The sequence below is a fragment of the Apis laboriosa genome, unplaced genomic scaffold (assembly GCF_014066325.1).
Source record: "Apis laboriosa isolate Shangri-la unplaced genomic scaffold, ASM1406632v1 scaffold30_cov140, whole genome shotgun sequence".
In the NCBI taxonomy this organism is placed as follows: domain Eukaryota; kingdom Metazoa; phylum Arthropoda; class Insecta; order Hymenoptera; family Apidae; genus Apis; species Apis laboriosa.
Window position 1 is genome coordinate 2434789 of NW_025222776.1, and position 18799 is coordinate 2453587.

The 18799-nt window shown below is 17.6% G+C and overlaps 1 protein-coding gene across 2 annotated transcripts in view; it reads right to left on the reverse strand.

Moving 5' to 3' along the window:
* Window positions 1-16236, reverse strand: part of LOC122714452 (E3 ubiquitin-protein ligase AMFR-like) — a 71194-nt gene extending 54958 nt beyond the window's left edge. Inside the window, exons 1-2 of one of the 2 annotated variants that reach the window (XM_043935783.1) lie at window positions 16005-16236; window positions 5072-5351 (exon numbers count right to left, since the gene is read on the reverse strand). In XM_043935783.1, the coding sequence (XP_043791718.1) occupies window positions 5072-5323 (252 nt within the window). In that variant the 5' untranslated portion in view covers window positions 5324-5351; window positions 16005-16236. Of the gene's footprint in view, window positions 1-5071; window positions 5352-15858 lie in introns of both variants that reach the window. The other variant, XM_043935782.1, reaches the window with a different exon arrangement.
* Between the last annotated feature and the right edge of the window lie 2563 nt (window positions 16237-18799).

The window sequence follows — 18799 nt, forward strand, 5'->3', positions numbered from 1 at the left end:
TTTTTTTCAACTTTTTTAAAATCTGATTCAAGTTTTCATTTTTTTTTCAAAATTATTTCTGCATAGAAATATTATTTCTGGAAAAATTAAATTATTGTAAATTATTGAAAAATTTATAAAATCAATACTTATAATGATATTATAATATTTGCAACAACAAATATTTAAAAAACAAACATTTTTAACTAATTTGCATTTCAAAAATTTTGTTGAATTTTTTTAATAATTATTATAAAAATAATAGAAAGCAACTTTTGTTTACAAGTACTCATGGATCAAAAACGAATGCTGCTCTTACTGAAATTTTCATTTCATTCTATTCTGCATTAGTATTATTTCCAATAAGTTTTTCACAAAAATTTAGTTGTCATATTATAGTGACAAATATTGAAAATTTCTTTTAATTAGTTATTTGTTTAAAAATTTGTTATATTATAATCTTTATTTAATTCAATTTCGGAATCTAGATTTTTATTTTTTGAATTTGTTTTTCTTTTTCTATTGGTATTAAATTTGAACAATATATTTATTATATATTACATATAATTTTTTTTATCAGTTTATATCATTTTAATCATATTATTTTTCAATATCTATGATTTTCAATATTAATTTTTGCCAATTTTGTTGTAATTTTAGCATCTTCTTTTAATTATTTCTTTTCTTTAAATAATCTAATTACTGTTTTTTCAGCTTTATAGTTTAAGATCACGATTAAAATTTCAAATAAAAAAACATAAAAAAATATTCATATTATATGTATATAGAAATATAAGAAAGTGCATGGTCTAAAATAAATACATATTGATTTTGAATTACCATAATTCAGAAATTATTAAATTTACTGTAAAACTTTTTATATAACTATTTTATATATTTATCTGAATTATTGAATCAAAATTTCATCTTTCTCTTTATTTCAACAAGATAACAAGTATTAATAAAAATTTAAATTCAAAATTTAAAAAAGTTTAGAATTAGAACTATTCCTAATATCGAAATCAATTGTAAAACAATCTTAATTTAAATTTTTAAAAATCAAAAAGATATTTATTAAACTAAATTATAATGTTAAATGAAAAGAAAACTAAATATTTGTATTCATGCATTAAAAAAATAACAAAAGTTATTAAATTAAAGATTTTTCTACATACAGAATTATAACAAATGTATACGTAAATGATGAATTCTTTATGATTAATTTTTATATTCGATATATTGCACTTATTTGATAACAGATATATAACTATATTCTTTATAAGTTTTTACAAATTAAAAAAAATTATTTTCTAAGAAAATCATTTTCTAACTTAATTAATTTTTTTCATTTACATTGCAAACATCTTTTAAATTAAATGAGATTCATAAGGAAAAAGTTGTTAAAGTCTGAAAGTGGTGAACGATTGTGAATATTGCACAAATGGAGTGTCTAAACTGATATTACTGTTCGAAAGACCTACTATCGTAGAATTGTATATTTATTATATATATTAATAAATTTATATTGAGCTCGTAATGAACGAATAATGATACTTTGACTCTTTGCGGCTAATTATGATGATTCTAACTGTATTTTGATAAATATTCTATAATAAAAAAAAATTCTAAAAAGGAAAAAACAAATATATCTTAAAAAATTAAAAAACATAAAATTAGTTTTAAAACATCAAAAATTAATTTTATAAAAACCACTTTTTGTGTATTAAATCTTAGAAGATTAGGAGCAAAATTTTTTCACTACTATAAAATAATTATAATATATACAAATTGATTATTTCATTTTAAAAAAATATCAACTTAGTGTGAAAATCTTAAAAAGAATTTGAATTCTTTAATAATTATTCTATTTAATTTAAAAGCTTATCTAATTTAATAATCAAACAGATAGGATCTTTAAATATAAAAATAAATTGTTAATATTTAAATAAAGATCAATGTATAAAAAAATGATTATTTTTTATAATATAAAATATATTTATTCTTATAAATTATTTCTTATTTCATCATATTTTTGTCTTCCTAACAAAGATATAAATAGTTATACTATATTCATATATTAATAATAATATAGACTTGTTCAAACAATTTTTCTATTAGGGAAAAAAATTCGTTATCTTTCAATTTTTAAATTTAAATTCTTGTTTAAAAGTATTTAGTAACATAAAAAAATTTATAATAAAAAAAGAATTGATGATATGTAATCGAAATAATATATTATATATGATATTATATTAAATTATTTAATTTGTTTTATACAATATATATTAAATTATTTAATTATTTAATTTTATCGTTGCTTATAAAATAAATATATATATAAATGTATATATGTATATAGTATTATCAATCAATAATGGTGATTATATATATAGAGATATATATATAGAGTCAGTCACAAAATAAGTCTTGACATACTTTAAACACAAATTTAAATAATAAATTATGTTGTCAAAACCAATGATTTTTATTTATTTTATATTGTATATAATTATTACAATATTATATTGTAATATTATATTGTATATAAATTATATGTACATTATAATAAATTATGTTTTTTTATTAATGGAATACCATTTCAAATAAATAAAATCATTTTTATGTATGAATATGAAAAATTTTAAACTATAAAATAATTAAGTTTTAATGTTATCATCATATTATAAAAAATATTTTTAGATAAGGTTTTATATAAAAAAAAATAATGAAAATTTAAAAATTGATTTTATACACGAAAACAAATTTTTCATTTAAAAATAGATTATTCTATGCAAAATTCATTATATACGAATTTTCATTAAAATTAAAATTTTCAAAATTAGTGAATTTTTTTACAAAATAATGTGTAGATTTTTGTGATTTTATTTTTATTTCATATTATTTTATAAAATTCTTTAAAGAATATGAAAAGATAGATTATGAAAAAATGAGATTGGTTATATGAAATAAACTGCAATGATAAAAATAAGAGAAAAGAGAAAGTTCGTTAATTATGAAATAGTTGATACTAGTTGACTCTAGAGAGACTTATAAACCATATATAAGATCCTATTGCTATCGTTTTTGTATGTAATACAAATGATATAGATAAAAACACTACAATTTATTAATTTTTGATATTAGATAATAATACAATTAGGTTTAAATTTGTTAGGAATATACATAGAATAAAAAATTATTGGTAATATGGAATTAAACATTGTTTTAAACAAGATTTCAGACTCCACTTCAGTGGAGTAAATGACCAATAACATCGTGGACTAGCTTTCTGATTAAGCGATACTTCTAATCTAAGGAAAATTCTTAGAATGAGAGGGGTTACGTTACAAAATCCACTATTTTTGTTTGTTTCATAAGTGTTTGCAATAATTCTTTTCAAGTAGAATAGATGCTGATTGCTGTTGAGACTGGCATAACTGGAAAATGTCGTCTCAAGTTTTAGAACCACATTGACACTCCAGTCATGCTGAATTGTTTTTAAATATATAAAGCGAAGAGTCATCCAAATTCTTCTCTCAAAAACGATATTGTCCTCGTAGCATAATCCTGTGACATCTATTCAATATCTTAACAAATATTTTTTTATAATACTATTTTGTTTTTTCTTTATTATTTGTTCTTAAAAATAATTTTGAATTTGATATCATTACAATTTCAAAATTTTTTTTCGGAAGTAATATTAGATTTATTATAAAATAATATTTTTAGTAAATATGGGAAAAAGATTAAATCATATAAACATAAATTAGTATACAAAATTAATGAAAATTAATGAAATGAAGTCGAATTAAATTTTTGCCGAAAAATTGATATTTAAATTATTATAGTCTGTAAAAAAAAAAAATATGTAACAAGTATACATCTAAGTATATATCTAAATAAATTATGTAACTTAAATTATGTAAATTATGTAATCTTGGATTCATTTTAAAATCTCTACTTTCATTCTTCAATTTCATTTTTTTAATAATTCATTCTCAATTATAAAACGGATTGTGAATTTGAAATTGCTTTTTTCTTTTCAAATTTTACAAATTCAAACTCTATAGAAAAAATTTTTATTTTAAAACATTCAGTGCAATTTTCAAATTTGTTTTTAAATGACTTTGTAAAAAATTCTTCAATTTGTTTCAATTCTTCCTTTACTTTTAAAATAAAAGTAAAACCTTTTTACTTTTAAAATTTTTATGTTTTTTTGCTGCTTTATAATACTTTAAATAATACTTATATAATACTTTAAATAAAAAGTGGGGCGTTCTCAAAATAACCCGAGATACACTACGTAAAAGTTACATAGTCGAACTATATAACTTTTATTTTAATTTTAGCATTTGCTCTTGTAATATGGGTATACATTTCTGTATCATCCTATAGAAACTTTACTTCTTTTCGACATAGAATTTTGCAATTAATAAAATTTTCTTTAAAATAATAATTATATAAAAAAATAATATTTTAAATATATATATATTTTTATATATCAACTTATATAAATATTATTTTAAAATGATTTATTTTTATATCATATAATATTATAATATTATATATCATATAAATTTTATATTATATAATTATTATTTTTATTTCATTAAAAAAAAAAAGAAATTATTTAGTATAAATAATAGTACTTCAAATAAAATATTACTTCAAGTGTATAGTACTATAACATACATATAATAATATAGTACTTCAAGTACAATATTAAAATATTATATTATTGTGTATATATATATATATATATACAAATAAATTCTTAGTGTCTTAAAATAAAAAAGAGAACATTGAATATAGTTATCTTTAAAACTTATAATTCTTCAAATAAATATTTTACTAATATTTAAATATAAATAATATTTGTTTATAGAATTATTTCGGTTTTCTTATATTTAATATTTAACTTATATATTTTTTAATTAATCTTAATTTTAAATATCAATAATACGATAAATAATAAAATTTTATTCTGTGAGATCTTATTTTCAAAAATGAAGTCTATCTCTCCAGGATTTATTCTACTTATTTATTCTATAACGAATTTCCTTAGTCGAATCAATCGAAATATATTACTTACCCAAATGCAGATAGGTTCATCAAGCATGCATTCAAGCAATTCCTTCAAATGCATCACTAAATTCCTTGAATCGGATTCGATGTCATTGGCCGATTCGCTCTCAGTCTCCACATAAGTGTGGTTGCTTTTCCATGCTGGATCCTTAATGATCTGAACAGCATAATATACCGAACAGGATAACACGGCGAAGCTGATTGCGGTGTATACTCGGAGGTTTGGGATTGGAAGTCGGTCCAAGAATTCCATCGGCATCTTCACGTTTCTTATGATTTTATATTTCCTGTAAATATATATCATATATATATACATATATTCATATATATATATATATATGAATATTTCTTTTTTAAAATTTATTATATATTTTATTTACATTTAGATAAATATTTATAAAAAAATATCATCCTCTGATACTTCGATGATTTTTTGATACGTTATCAAAATCATTTGAATAATGTTGTAAAAATTTTATTTAGCAATCATTACTAAAAATTTATTAATACAATCTAATATAATCTACATTCAAACTCAATATAAACTAAAAATTAAATAAAAATTTTGGCATCAATTTATGTTAAATATAAGATTAATTTCATCTCAAATCAAAATTAAATAAAAACTCATTTAATTGTTCGTTTATTTATAATGAACAACGACTACTAAAATTTTCATAACATTATATTTAGATGATCTTGATAATATATTTAAGAAAATCAACAAAATAAGAGAATAATATCTTTTATAAATAATTAACTGAATTGTTTCATTTTATTTAATTATTGTTTTATAATAAAGTAAATGCATCTATTGAATTGGTGAAAAAATAGTATCAATTTCATAATAAAAATAAATCAATTTATAATGCATCTATTCATCCAATTTCATAAATCATTTAAATTTTATACAAGTAGTATAAAAATGATATTCCTTTGTAATCCTATATCACGTATGATACAATATCACTTTTTTTTCCAAAGTATGAAGTAAATTTTTTTAATATAAAAAAATAGAATAGATATTATTTAAATTATTGGAATAATGCAAAAAAAAGCATCCGATATTTTTCGATTACTTGATTATGTCAGTGATTAAAAATAATTGTTGGATGGAAAATTATATATTATTGTTTTATATCTATAACATAAACTAAAAAAATTAAAATAATTTTCAAATCGCAAAATACCAAATAGAAAAAAAAAGATTTGTTATATATTCGATACACATTGAGAAAAAATTTGGATTGACACGTGAGAGAATATTTTAGAAAATATCATACAATGATTAATTATAACTATGTATATAATTAATTGTAAATTAACAATTAATTTAATTTACATTAATTTTAGAATTTTATATATATTATATATAAAAATGTTCATGCATTTAAATATGTTATTAATAAACATAAAAAATAGATAATGATTAACTTGAAAAATTAAAATAATAAAAAATAATATGATATCCATTTAATAATAAATAATGAAATTAGTGGAATGAAAAATTTAAAATAAAGAATTAGTATTATATATATAATTATGTAGTATTATATATAATTTATTTTTTATATTTCTCAAGATATTTCTCAAGAATTTATGTATTAATAATTTATAATATTCAAATTTAAATGATAAAATTATTAATATATTTTAATATAATTCGAAATTCGATTAAATTTAGTAAATCATTATTCAATTAAATTTATAAATCATATATGTTCATTCATAATATTTATTTCAAAGATATAACAAATATTTTTTTGAAGAATAATTGCATTTGTACGTTTTTTGAATTTATGTAACATGAAAATATAAATGAAAATATAAATTATTATATATTTAATTGCTATGATTTGCTTAATATACATTAATTAATTTTTAAATTTAGACAAAAATAGAATATATATTATAAACAATTAATATTATAAAATGAATTTATCGTAAATAGAGTATATATAAACCATCTGAAATTGTTTATTATACCATTAAAATACATTAAAAATTTATATAATTTTCCACTCCCAAAATATATGAATGACTTATTTTAATCTATAAATACAATTATCTTCCGAATTGTTCGTTTTCTGGAAAATGGTTGTCTAAACTTTCTTTTAGAATCAGTTTTTTTAAAACTTTTATTATATTTTCTAATAAAGACAAAATATATCATATATTTGAATCGAGAAATATATTGGTTCAAAAGTTATGCACAATAAAGATTTAATATTATCATATTGCATGATTTATGTTAATATGATAATTGTTTAAATGGAAAACTTTATTATTTATTTAAACATTAAACTGCGAATTTTTACGCAATTATATATTTTTCATAAACATTATTCATGAATATATTATTATGAATATTTTTTTCCAATATTATAATTTTATTTATTTGATAATTGAATATTATAAACAAATCATGCTCTGAATTTTTGATTACGATATAATATTAAAAATTGGAAATTCTGAATAGTTTATTTAGCAATATAATAGTATCCAATATATTGATGTTTGTAAAACATTTTTTTTCAGAACAGCAATTTATATAATATTTATATAAATAAATCTATATAATAAAATTATTGATATTTTGCAAATACTATATTTTAAATAATGATATATTTTTTAATAATAATTGAAAATCTAATTTTTTCTTAACTATATAAATATATAAATATTTGCAATTAACTATATAAATATTTGCAATTTATTATTATGTTTGAATTACAAAAATATTTTGGCAATAAATAAATATTCACATCTTTATTCATCTCAAATTTATCTTAAATATTATTAGTTTCATTATCATTTTAATAAGAATGTTCGATTATTTGTACTCAGTTCGGGATACTCTGCAGAAGAGAGCGTTGAATCTTTTCTTCGTCGATTAGTCTTCCACTATCTCTACTTCAGAAGTATGAAATATTTGCATTCCCCCATCATGAGCAAATACATCAGTCACTACTACATGTCCGAATCCTAATAATGTGCATTTGACTGCTATATATATTATGCTATTCGATTTTAATTTTTGAAATATTTGAAAAAAAATTGTTATTTAAAATTTCGTCTATACGACAATATAACATAATTTATGCATAAAAATTATTTATTTATCTTTTGTTAATATAAATACATTAAGCATCAGGTAAATATATATATAGAAAGAATCAATCAGTTATTATTTTCGAATTATGATAAATTCAAAATATTTTAACTTAAACTTAAAAAAAAAAAAAAAAAAAAATACTTAGATTGAACATTTCATAGAAATTATTATATTGTTGCTAATATTTTTATAAAAAAATTAACTATAGTTCTTTAAATTCATGAAATGAATTAAAATGAAAATAAAATAAAACAATTCTTGGATGATTGATTATGTGTATGGCTGTTGAATTTTTTATTTCAAGCTATAAATTTCCTTAATCCAACATAACCATAAATTACTCTATCATATTATATATATATATATATTTTTTTTCTAATAAATACTATATAATAATAATAGTTTTTATTAATATCTCGAAAATTTTTAGCAAAATGAATTTTTAACAATCCAAATCGTAATTATTGTAATCTTTAAGTAAACTTTCAATCGAGCTATCACATCTTTAATTCCTTATTTCAATTAAAATCAATCGATACAATTGATCATTTAAAAAAAAAATACAATGTTTAAATGATAATTATATATTATTTTATAGGACAAGTTCGATCACTTTAATCTTGATATATTATTAAGAACATCATCCTAACTTTTCTTTATAATTTAATTGCCAATCTCTTACAATTTTTTAAATATTTGCAAAAAATGGTTGTTATTAGCATATTGAATTTTATATATTTTGCGTTTGTGATAATATAATAATCAATAATATGATCGTCGTTTATCTGTTTTTACAAATATATCAGACTAATTAATGTTCAAAATATATAACGATTAAACGGTTAAAAAACTTCCTCATGAATTTTAATGGACTTGAAATATGTCAATCTTAATTCATAGCAAGTTGGATATTTCGCATTCCTTCGGATTCGAATGAGAAAATAAAATATAAATCAATCTTTGGTCGATCAAAATAATAGCAATAAATATTATGTATGACGCTAATATCGCTATCATTATTTTGATCATTATAATTTTGATTTTGTAATTTCGATTATTTTATAGAATTTATTTTTACATTTCATTGATCTAAATTATTCGAAATATGTAAGTTTTCTATGGATAAATATAAAGCTCATTTATTATATATTTTGATTGCTAGTTAACTATTATGTGTTTATAAATATATAAATAAATAAATTGATAATATATAAATTAAAATATAAATAAATTGATAAATAGTAATAAATAATAATAATAAAAAAGTTTATATAAATAATAATATAAACAATTGTGCACATATAATTGTCTACAATACAAATTTCTATTGTATGTAATAGTAGAATAGCAATCTAGCAATCTTTTCTTTGCAAATATTTCGAAAATCATCGATTAAATTATAAATTGTTCAAAATGATATTCTTGATATCAATATATCAAAATTAAGATGATCGAAATTGTCTTTTCACAAATTAATAAATATATAGAAATATTTGATAGATTATTTAGAATAAATCTCTATATACAAATGCTACTATTTTTTATCACAAATTTTGGTTCTCTCTTAACAATTATTTTAGATGAAAATATAATTAAGAGGAAATAAAATAGAACCAATAGTAATGTAAGAGAAGAGTGATTTCCAAAGATGGGTCCTCGCGTCACAATGCGTAGGAGTGAGGACTTGCAATCGTTTCTCTGGTCGATCTCAAGACATTTGGCATGCAAATGTGACTTATGAAGTAGCTATTGTTGTTGTTCCTCGAATAATTGCTGGAAATGTGAAGGAATTGTATCCGCTCATAATAAATTATTTCTAAAAACTTAAACTGTCCAATGTATTGAAGCTATTGGAAATTGAAGCTATTTTGATCGCTTCTTAAGTCAGTCTTTTTTGTTTTTAATACTATGATTTTCGATATTTCTAGAAATTATTGCAATGTATCTAAATTTTAAATTCATATAAAATTTGAAATTTTAATTCTTGATAATAATTATTTAAAATAAATCAATAAATTATTTCAAGAATTGAAATTAATACATAACGGTTTTCAAATTTTGTATAAAAGCTTTCTTGTAACATATTTGATAAATTTATCAATATATAATTCATGGATTTTAATGATTTTTAAAAATGGATATAGAGGAAATAGAAATTTTCTTGCTTATTGATATAAAAATAATTAGGGAAAAATTTGTTTAAAATTTTATTTTTTTAATATATTTAAAAATCAAGATTCATGAGGATTCCACACATCAATATGTTAACTCATCCTTATTTATTTAAGAAATTATAATTTATGTACATAATTTTCAAAATTTATGAATTGATAAAAATGTTCTAGAATCTAGAAAAACATGAATCTATCGAGAATTTTAGATTAGATTATATCCGATTATTAAATTATTGAGAACGAACAGTTTTTTTTTTAATGCTACCAATAATCATTGCGATATGATATTGAAATTTTTGTTATATCATAATAATATCAATTTAATTGAATTTCCTGCGGACAATTTTTGAAAACAGCTGCGTTGGTCCATGTGTCGGACGAAAATAATCTACGTAATAAAAATTCATTATCTATTTTCAAAAACTCAATTCCTTTTTTTTATTTTTTTTTTATAAAAATTTTTGAACAATACATACTATGTTTTTTTTCTTTAAATGTACATTAATAATATAAACTATTATCTTTCATTTATTTTTTTCATGTTGTTTCTTTCATATTCTTTCATATGTTTATTATTTTTTTGATTTAAATACAATAGTTTGAACATTTTATTCATACTCTTCTTTATTCATTCATGTAGTTCATATACATGTTACTATACATTTCTTTATTATATAATCAATCAATCAAAAGATGATTCGTTTAAAATGATAAACAGTTCATTTTTTTATGATCTCCGAAAGTTATATAGGTATAAAGCTAAATTAAACAATTTCTAATCTCTATTTGATTTTTTATGTGATATTTATATATAATTTTGTTAAGTCTCTATTTTTATTATGATTAATTTTATGTTATTTGGATAAGGAATAATGATAATATACGAACTTCATTATAAGATATTATATATTTAGATTTAATTTATTATATTATTAATCAATTAAGTTTAAAATAAGGCAAAACATGAAATATAAATTATATATGTATATATATATATACATATATTATAGTATTTATTCGTAATAAATTCACAGAATAAATTGTGAATATATATTATATATGTTTAAATGATACAAATTTTAACCTCATTTCATTTTTTATTGATGACCATAACTGTAAAAAAATAAATAAAGAATAAAATGAGATTGAGAATCAAATTTGAAAAAAATTTAAGTGTTCGGTATCTATCGTTTAACTCGACCTAAGAAGGAATGAAGCATACATGTTTAAGCATATGAATGTAGCAAATAAATTAAATAAATATAGTTCTGAATATTGATTGTCAATATTTTATCTATATCTTATTGATAGTTTTGTATATAGTTTTGTATATACTAATATAATCATTAATAGATAGAATTTATGAATTGAATTATGAATTAATTATGAAATAGATCGAAATTATTTTTTTATTGGAAGATATTATTAAAGTATATTTTTTATATTAATTTTCTTATAAGAAATATTATATGTAATAAGTTATAATTAAAATAAATAGAATTTATTTTTTTAAAAACATATATAATATAAATCAGTTTTATTTGTGTTATTGATATTAATGATATTTTATATAGTATTTTGAATATATTAAAAAATCAATGAAATGTTTATTCATAAATAATTATTAATAATATCTTTTAGTAAATTTAAATAAGAAAAAATAAGAATTATTTTCAATTGTTATCGATAGTCATAATTATACTAAGTGTGTACATATTTTGATATTTGGTTTATTTGCGAAAATTCTATAAAAATTCAAATAAATTTAATATTTTAAATAATAAAATAGAGATAAAAAAATGTTTATATATTATTAAGAAAGTTGAAATGTTTCGTATTTACTTATATTTAACTTATTGTATTTAACTTATAATTAGAAATATTTTTAATAGCATTAACATTATTAGCAAAATTTTTATATGTAAAATTATCAAAGAAATTGATTTATGCAAAAAAATTGTACAGTTTCATTTAAAAAGAAAATTGTGGTTATAAATGTATTAAAATAATACAAAAAATGTAAAAGATTCAATAATATTAATTTAATTTTGTTTTGTAATTTTTTTTTATTATATAAATATTATTTTTATTATATAAATATTATTAATTATTATATAAATATAAATATATATAATATATATATTTTATATTTTTTATTATATATATATATAAATTATCTCTGATAATTTTAAAGATATTTAGTATAAGACATTGTTATAAATATGTATGTATGTATATATATATATATATATATATGCATTAGAAATTTAATTAGAATATTAAATTAAAAATATAAGAAGAAAAAATTTAATTTAATTAATTTAAAATTTAATATGTATTATTTAATTTAATTGTAATTTAAAGAAAATTAAAAAAAGTAAGAAAATATATTCCAAGATGCAATGGAAATATTATATATATTATATATTAAGAAAAATATTCGTATATAATTGAATTTGTATTATTTGAATATATTATATAATTGTTAAAGATTGCAATCTCAAAGATTTCAAATATTTTTTGAATAATAAATATTTTAACACTTATTACACTTATTTAACACTTATTAACAATAATTAAACATTTATTAGTTTAAAAAAAGTAGTAAAAATATAAAAAAGTAGCATGAAAAGAATATTTTTGTTTTGAATAAGATATAATAAAAATTAGAACACTATTTTACTTCTAATTGATAATATTGGAAAAACCAGATGTTTAATTAATAATATCTAATTATAAATATATTATTATAATGTTTTTCTACATTTCTTTTTTTATTTTTTAAAAAAATTTTATTTTGTTCTGATAAATTGATTATATTAAAACAATTATTATAATTTGTGAAAGGATCAGTGTAATCAAAAAAAAATTTAATATTATTTTATTAATTATTATTTCTTTAAATATAAAAATCTAGACTCAATATTGTATTATAAACGATTTATTTCATTTATAATACTATATATACTATACTATATATAATTTATTTCATTTATAATACTATATTTCATTTATAATACCACAACATAATATTTTTTTAAAAAAATTTCTGAGTTAATCTAAATTGACTCATTTTTAAATTTTTTTTTAGATGTATACTGATATGTCAGTTTTCTAATTTTATATTAATCCGCATATTTTTGCCGAGATTTTTAAATAACTTGAAAAACATCATTCTTCATTTATGAAAAATTTATTAATTATTTTATTTTTCTTTTACTATCAATATATGGTTCGTAAATAAATAAGATAGTTTCTAGATCTTTTGTCAATAATTTTAGCAATAAGTATAATTTAGCTATGTTAAAAAATGTAAACTTTTTTTCTGTATTATATCATTCATTGCTTCTTGTATTCCATCTGCATTAGCACGTCTCGTTTTTTAAATAAATATAATTGTTATAAACATATTTGAGTTGAAAAAATAAAGAAAAATATTAAAAAAAAATTTTTTAATATAAAATAGACTCATATTCAAAATCAAAATAAAATTTTAGAAAAAAAAAAAAAAAATTATTAGGGATAATTAGGGATGGAAGTCCTATTTTCACAATTATTCATAAATTTTTTCAAACTTGTCAAATAAAATTGAAAACTTAACTAATTTAATTATATAAAATTATATTAAATATATAATTATATTTAAGTATAATATTAAATGAAAATTACCGAACAATTCATATTTATTTTTAAATAAATATCATTTTTTTAAATCTAGTAAAAAAATAGTATAGTAAAAAAAAAATTAATAACAAATTACTAAAAATTATTACTTAAAAACTAATAACAATATTTTGTAAAACGAGAAACTATTAGAAATTTTACTTGTTATATCGAAAAAATTCAATTGCGTATTATTATCATACTTATTTGACAACAATTTAAAATTGAATGCAAATGCATAATGTCGTTACAATGACGAATGTCGTTACAAAACAAAGATGATCGTCTCCAGTAGATTCTATCTTTAAAAAATTTACAATGTTTCTTTTAATACGTGTCTTTTTTCATATCACCTCTCTGATTACATGTATTTAATGAAAGAATCAAAATAAAAAATATATTTTATGAATATGACTATCAATATACTATATTTATTAATGATATAAAATTTATTTCTTAATATAGTTAGAAATTTTATAATTTAAATTTCTATTGAAAATATATATATGAAAACATATATATTAAAAAATATATATGTATAAAATGTATTTGAAATAATATAAATACATTAAAATAATATATAATATTGTAAAATGTAAATTATAAATATTAAATAAATATATATAATATATTTAATGATAAAAAATTTTACTAAAAATTAAATCTAATGCAATATATAATACAATATAATACAAATAATAAAAAGAAGAAAGAATTTGAAAAAAACTGAAAAAAAGAATTTAATGAAAAAAATACATTAATTAATAAGAATATTTTTTTCTAAAATTATTTTTAAATGTTGCTAAAATAAATATAACTGTTATATATAATTATTTGTATTAGAAATTAAATATTTTTACATATTAATTATTACATGTGATACATATATATATAAATAATTTTATGAAAAATTATAGAAAATAGCTTTATATTATGAACAATAATTAAATTATATATATAAATAGATATAATTTATTTTATCATGAAATTCAAGATTGAATTTTTGTTTTATGAGTGTAAATAGTATTAATTTAAATGAGAAATTATATTGATCTTAAAATTTTAATTTATGTTAATTATAAAATAATTTTAATAATATGTTTATTTTATACATATTTATATATTTTATATATTTAATTTAATAAATATGTATATATAATTATTTTATGAATAATTATCGCAATTATTAATTATCTAGTGAATATAAATAATAATACATATTTCTTTAAATAATATATAAGATATGTATACATATATGAACTTAACCTTGTGTGGTTTTCAGTACAATATTTATTAGAATATTGATAAATATTTATTTATATCTATATGCATTCATTTTTTCTTATACACATATTTATTATTATTTCAATGATAAATGATTTAATTTATTTCAACATTAAATAATATATGATTCAAGACATATCATTTAACCTTCATTTTTTATTTGATGTAATTATAAAATTTTTTTGTTTTTAGTAATGAATGATTGATGATATAGTTTTATATATGATTTTAAGTTATTTTAAAAAAATACACACATTTATTTTCTTTTTATTAATTAAGATATTTAATATTTCATAGTTTTATGTACTTTGTCATTTTTCATTTTCTTCTAACTGATCATTTTTTTATATTTGTTTATATCTGTTATCCATTCAATTCATTCGCATTATTTTTCAATTAAATATAATTATATCAGTATTATATTTAAATATATATAATATTTATAAATTATATTCTATTATATTATGTATACTAAGTGATGTACGTTACATATAATCAACCAATTCGATATTGTTTCTATAAAAAGACGCTCTATCGATACAGAACAAGTGGACTCACCTGAGATTGTCGATTGAAACACGTTGTTTTTAATCCATTACCAAAAATAGAAAAGATAATTTTCAAGAATTTAGACTCAAGTCGGTACAAAGCACACTTAATGCATATTTACACTAAAATTGTGAAAAAAAGTGAATATACTGTACAGAAAATAGAAACCGGAAGGCCTCTGAAAGTAAGACTTTCTCGGTCGAAATCGTCCACCAGTTAACAGCACACGCGGTTCTTTGAGATTTTACATGGCATTCGTACCAATAGAATCTATGAATTGGCCGTATTTAAACGAACTTTGAGCTAGCAAACCAGTGTTTGTGTTACTCTCGTATTTTTTAGAAGAAATTTGAAGATGTTATTGCGACACAATACAACACAATGTGTCACGACAACTGCAGTGCTTGAGATCACTGAGGAAACTGATTGTACAGTCGATAAAGAAGTATCGATTGGGTTGGATATAACGAAGTGGGGATGACTGGGTTGGATTCACTGCTTAGTCGACTTTATCGATCTTACGCGCGCAAATTTGAATCTTTATTTTTAATAATTAAAATTTAATATTAAACAAAATAAGTATTATTTAAATTATTAAATAATAAAATTTAAATATTTTTTTAAATATATTTTAAATTCGTTTTTAAAATGTCTGATAATAAAAATAATAAAATATTTTGATAAGATTAATATTTGTTATTTATACAACAATGTGTAAGATATAAATATATTTTGCGAGATTTTTTTTACGCATTATTTAAAATTTTATAAATTTATAAATTTTATATAAAGAAAAAATGTAAAACATTATATTTTTACAATTACTACTACGTAAATGATTTTTCTTTTATTCAAAAGGTTGATCAATCTAAACATTTAAAAGAATTTATGTTGTATTGTTTAATATGATAAGTATTTTTTTCTAACAATCTATTAGAAAATATAATATATTGCAAATATAATATTAATTTCCCTAATGCCATAATAAGAATGATTAATATTATATTTATAAAAAATACTTAAGGTATAATAAATATTAAATTATATTCAAAAGCATAATATAAGATAAATGTAAAATGATTTTTTTTTAAATTATTCAAAAGATTGATGATTGAAATTATTTTATTATCAAGTATTTACCAATAAAGCTAACGTGAAGCAGTTATAAAATCAATGAAAGAGCAATGAAATTGATAAAATTATTTGAAATCGCTTAAAAGTTTGAAATCAAAAAATTAATTTAAATTGCAATTCATTATTATATTTAGAGTATGATTAGATTTAAAGTTGATTATTATGTTATATTATTGTGTTTAATCAGAATTTCAATATTGTTTATTCTATATTATTTATTTATCTTTATTTATTATCTTTAAATAAAAAAGTAAATATAAGAGTAAATTAAATTTGAAGAGAAAACTATAAAAAGAAAAAATTAAATGAACACTAAATAATTTTAAATTTATAATAATTATATTTATTATTATATTAGTAGTCTATTAATATAATTTTTTTCATTTGTTACGATTCCTAATCACATATATTTTATGAAATTTTTATAAATGTTTTTATATATTACAGAGCTAATTTTAAATTGCTAAAAAAAATTATCTGATTACTTCAGATTCAATAAAATCTTTATCTAAGAATTCTATTTTCAATAGGATTTAAATTCAAATTTTATGCTAATTATTTGAATAATTTAATATTTAAATTCAACATTTTGTAGTTTATTTTATAATATATTATAGATTATTGAAAAATGAATTGTTTATGCAGATTCATTTTTACTATTCAAAATTTTCATTTTTATTATATTAATATAGTTATTCATAATTTTAATTAGAACTTAAGTTTCAGTTTCATTTAGAAATTATTAAATTAATAATAAAATTTAATAATTGATGTAATAATGAACATTTAATGTTATATTGCATATTTTTAAATATGCAATTTCATTATCATTAAAAAAAAATAAATAATATGATATAATAAAAACAAATTGAAATCAGCAATTAAAAAAGGAAACAACTTTTTTCTGAAATAGAATTTTAAATCCAATTAATTAATGAAATTATGAATATGTGGAAGTAAATAATAATAAATTAATAAATGAAAATTTTAATGTAACATAACAATGGATATACAACAATGGATATGGATAAGAAATTTATTTTTTAACAAATATTCGAATATACAATGAATATACAATGAAACATATTACTAAAAAAAAATATGATAACTTTTTAGTGATTCATATTATTATAAATTAAATATAAATTATATATCATATAATTATATATTATATAAATTATATATCATATAATTATATATTATATAAATTATATATCATATAAATTTTATACATACTCATATAAATATATAAATTCAATTATGAATTCAAATAATTACAAATTCATATATGAATAACTGACACAAAGCCCAAAAAAGAAATTTGAATTCTATTAAAAAATTTTTGAAATATACTGGATTTTTAAAATCTCATTAAAATAAAAAAATAAATTTTTTTAATAAATTGAGATTAATTTTTGAAAATGCTGACAAATATTATAAAAAAATTTTTTAAGAAATGGATATATGAGATAATAATATAAAGTAAAAGAAAATATAAAAGTAAAAAATAAATTAATAAAAAATTCATAAAAAATAAAAAAATAAAAGATACAATAAAAGATAATGAAAAATAATAATATTAATTATCAATTTTTCTGTTTGTAATTAGTTAATTTTTTATTAAAACGTAATTTATTCTTATATCTTATCGTAAATATTACTTTTTAATTAAATAATCTCTGTATAAAAAGAATAGAATAAAATATAAATATTTAAAAATGATTTTTATTAAAATGTATTAAAAACTATTATCATTATTTATTTTTATTTTCATCTGTATATTTAAAACTAAAATATTGGAAGTATTAATATTAAT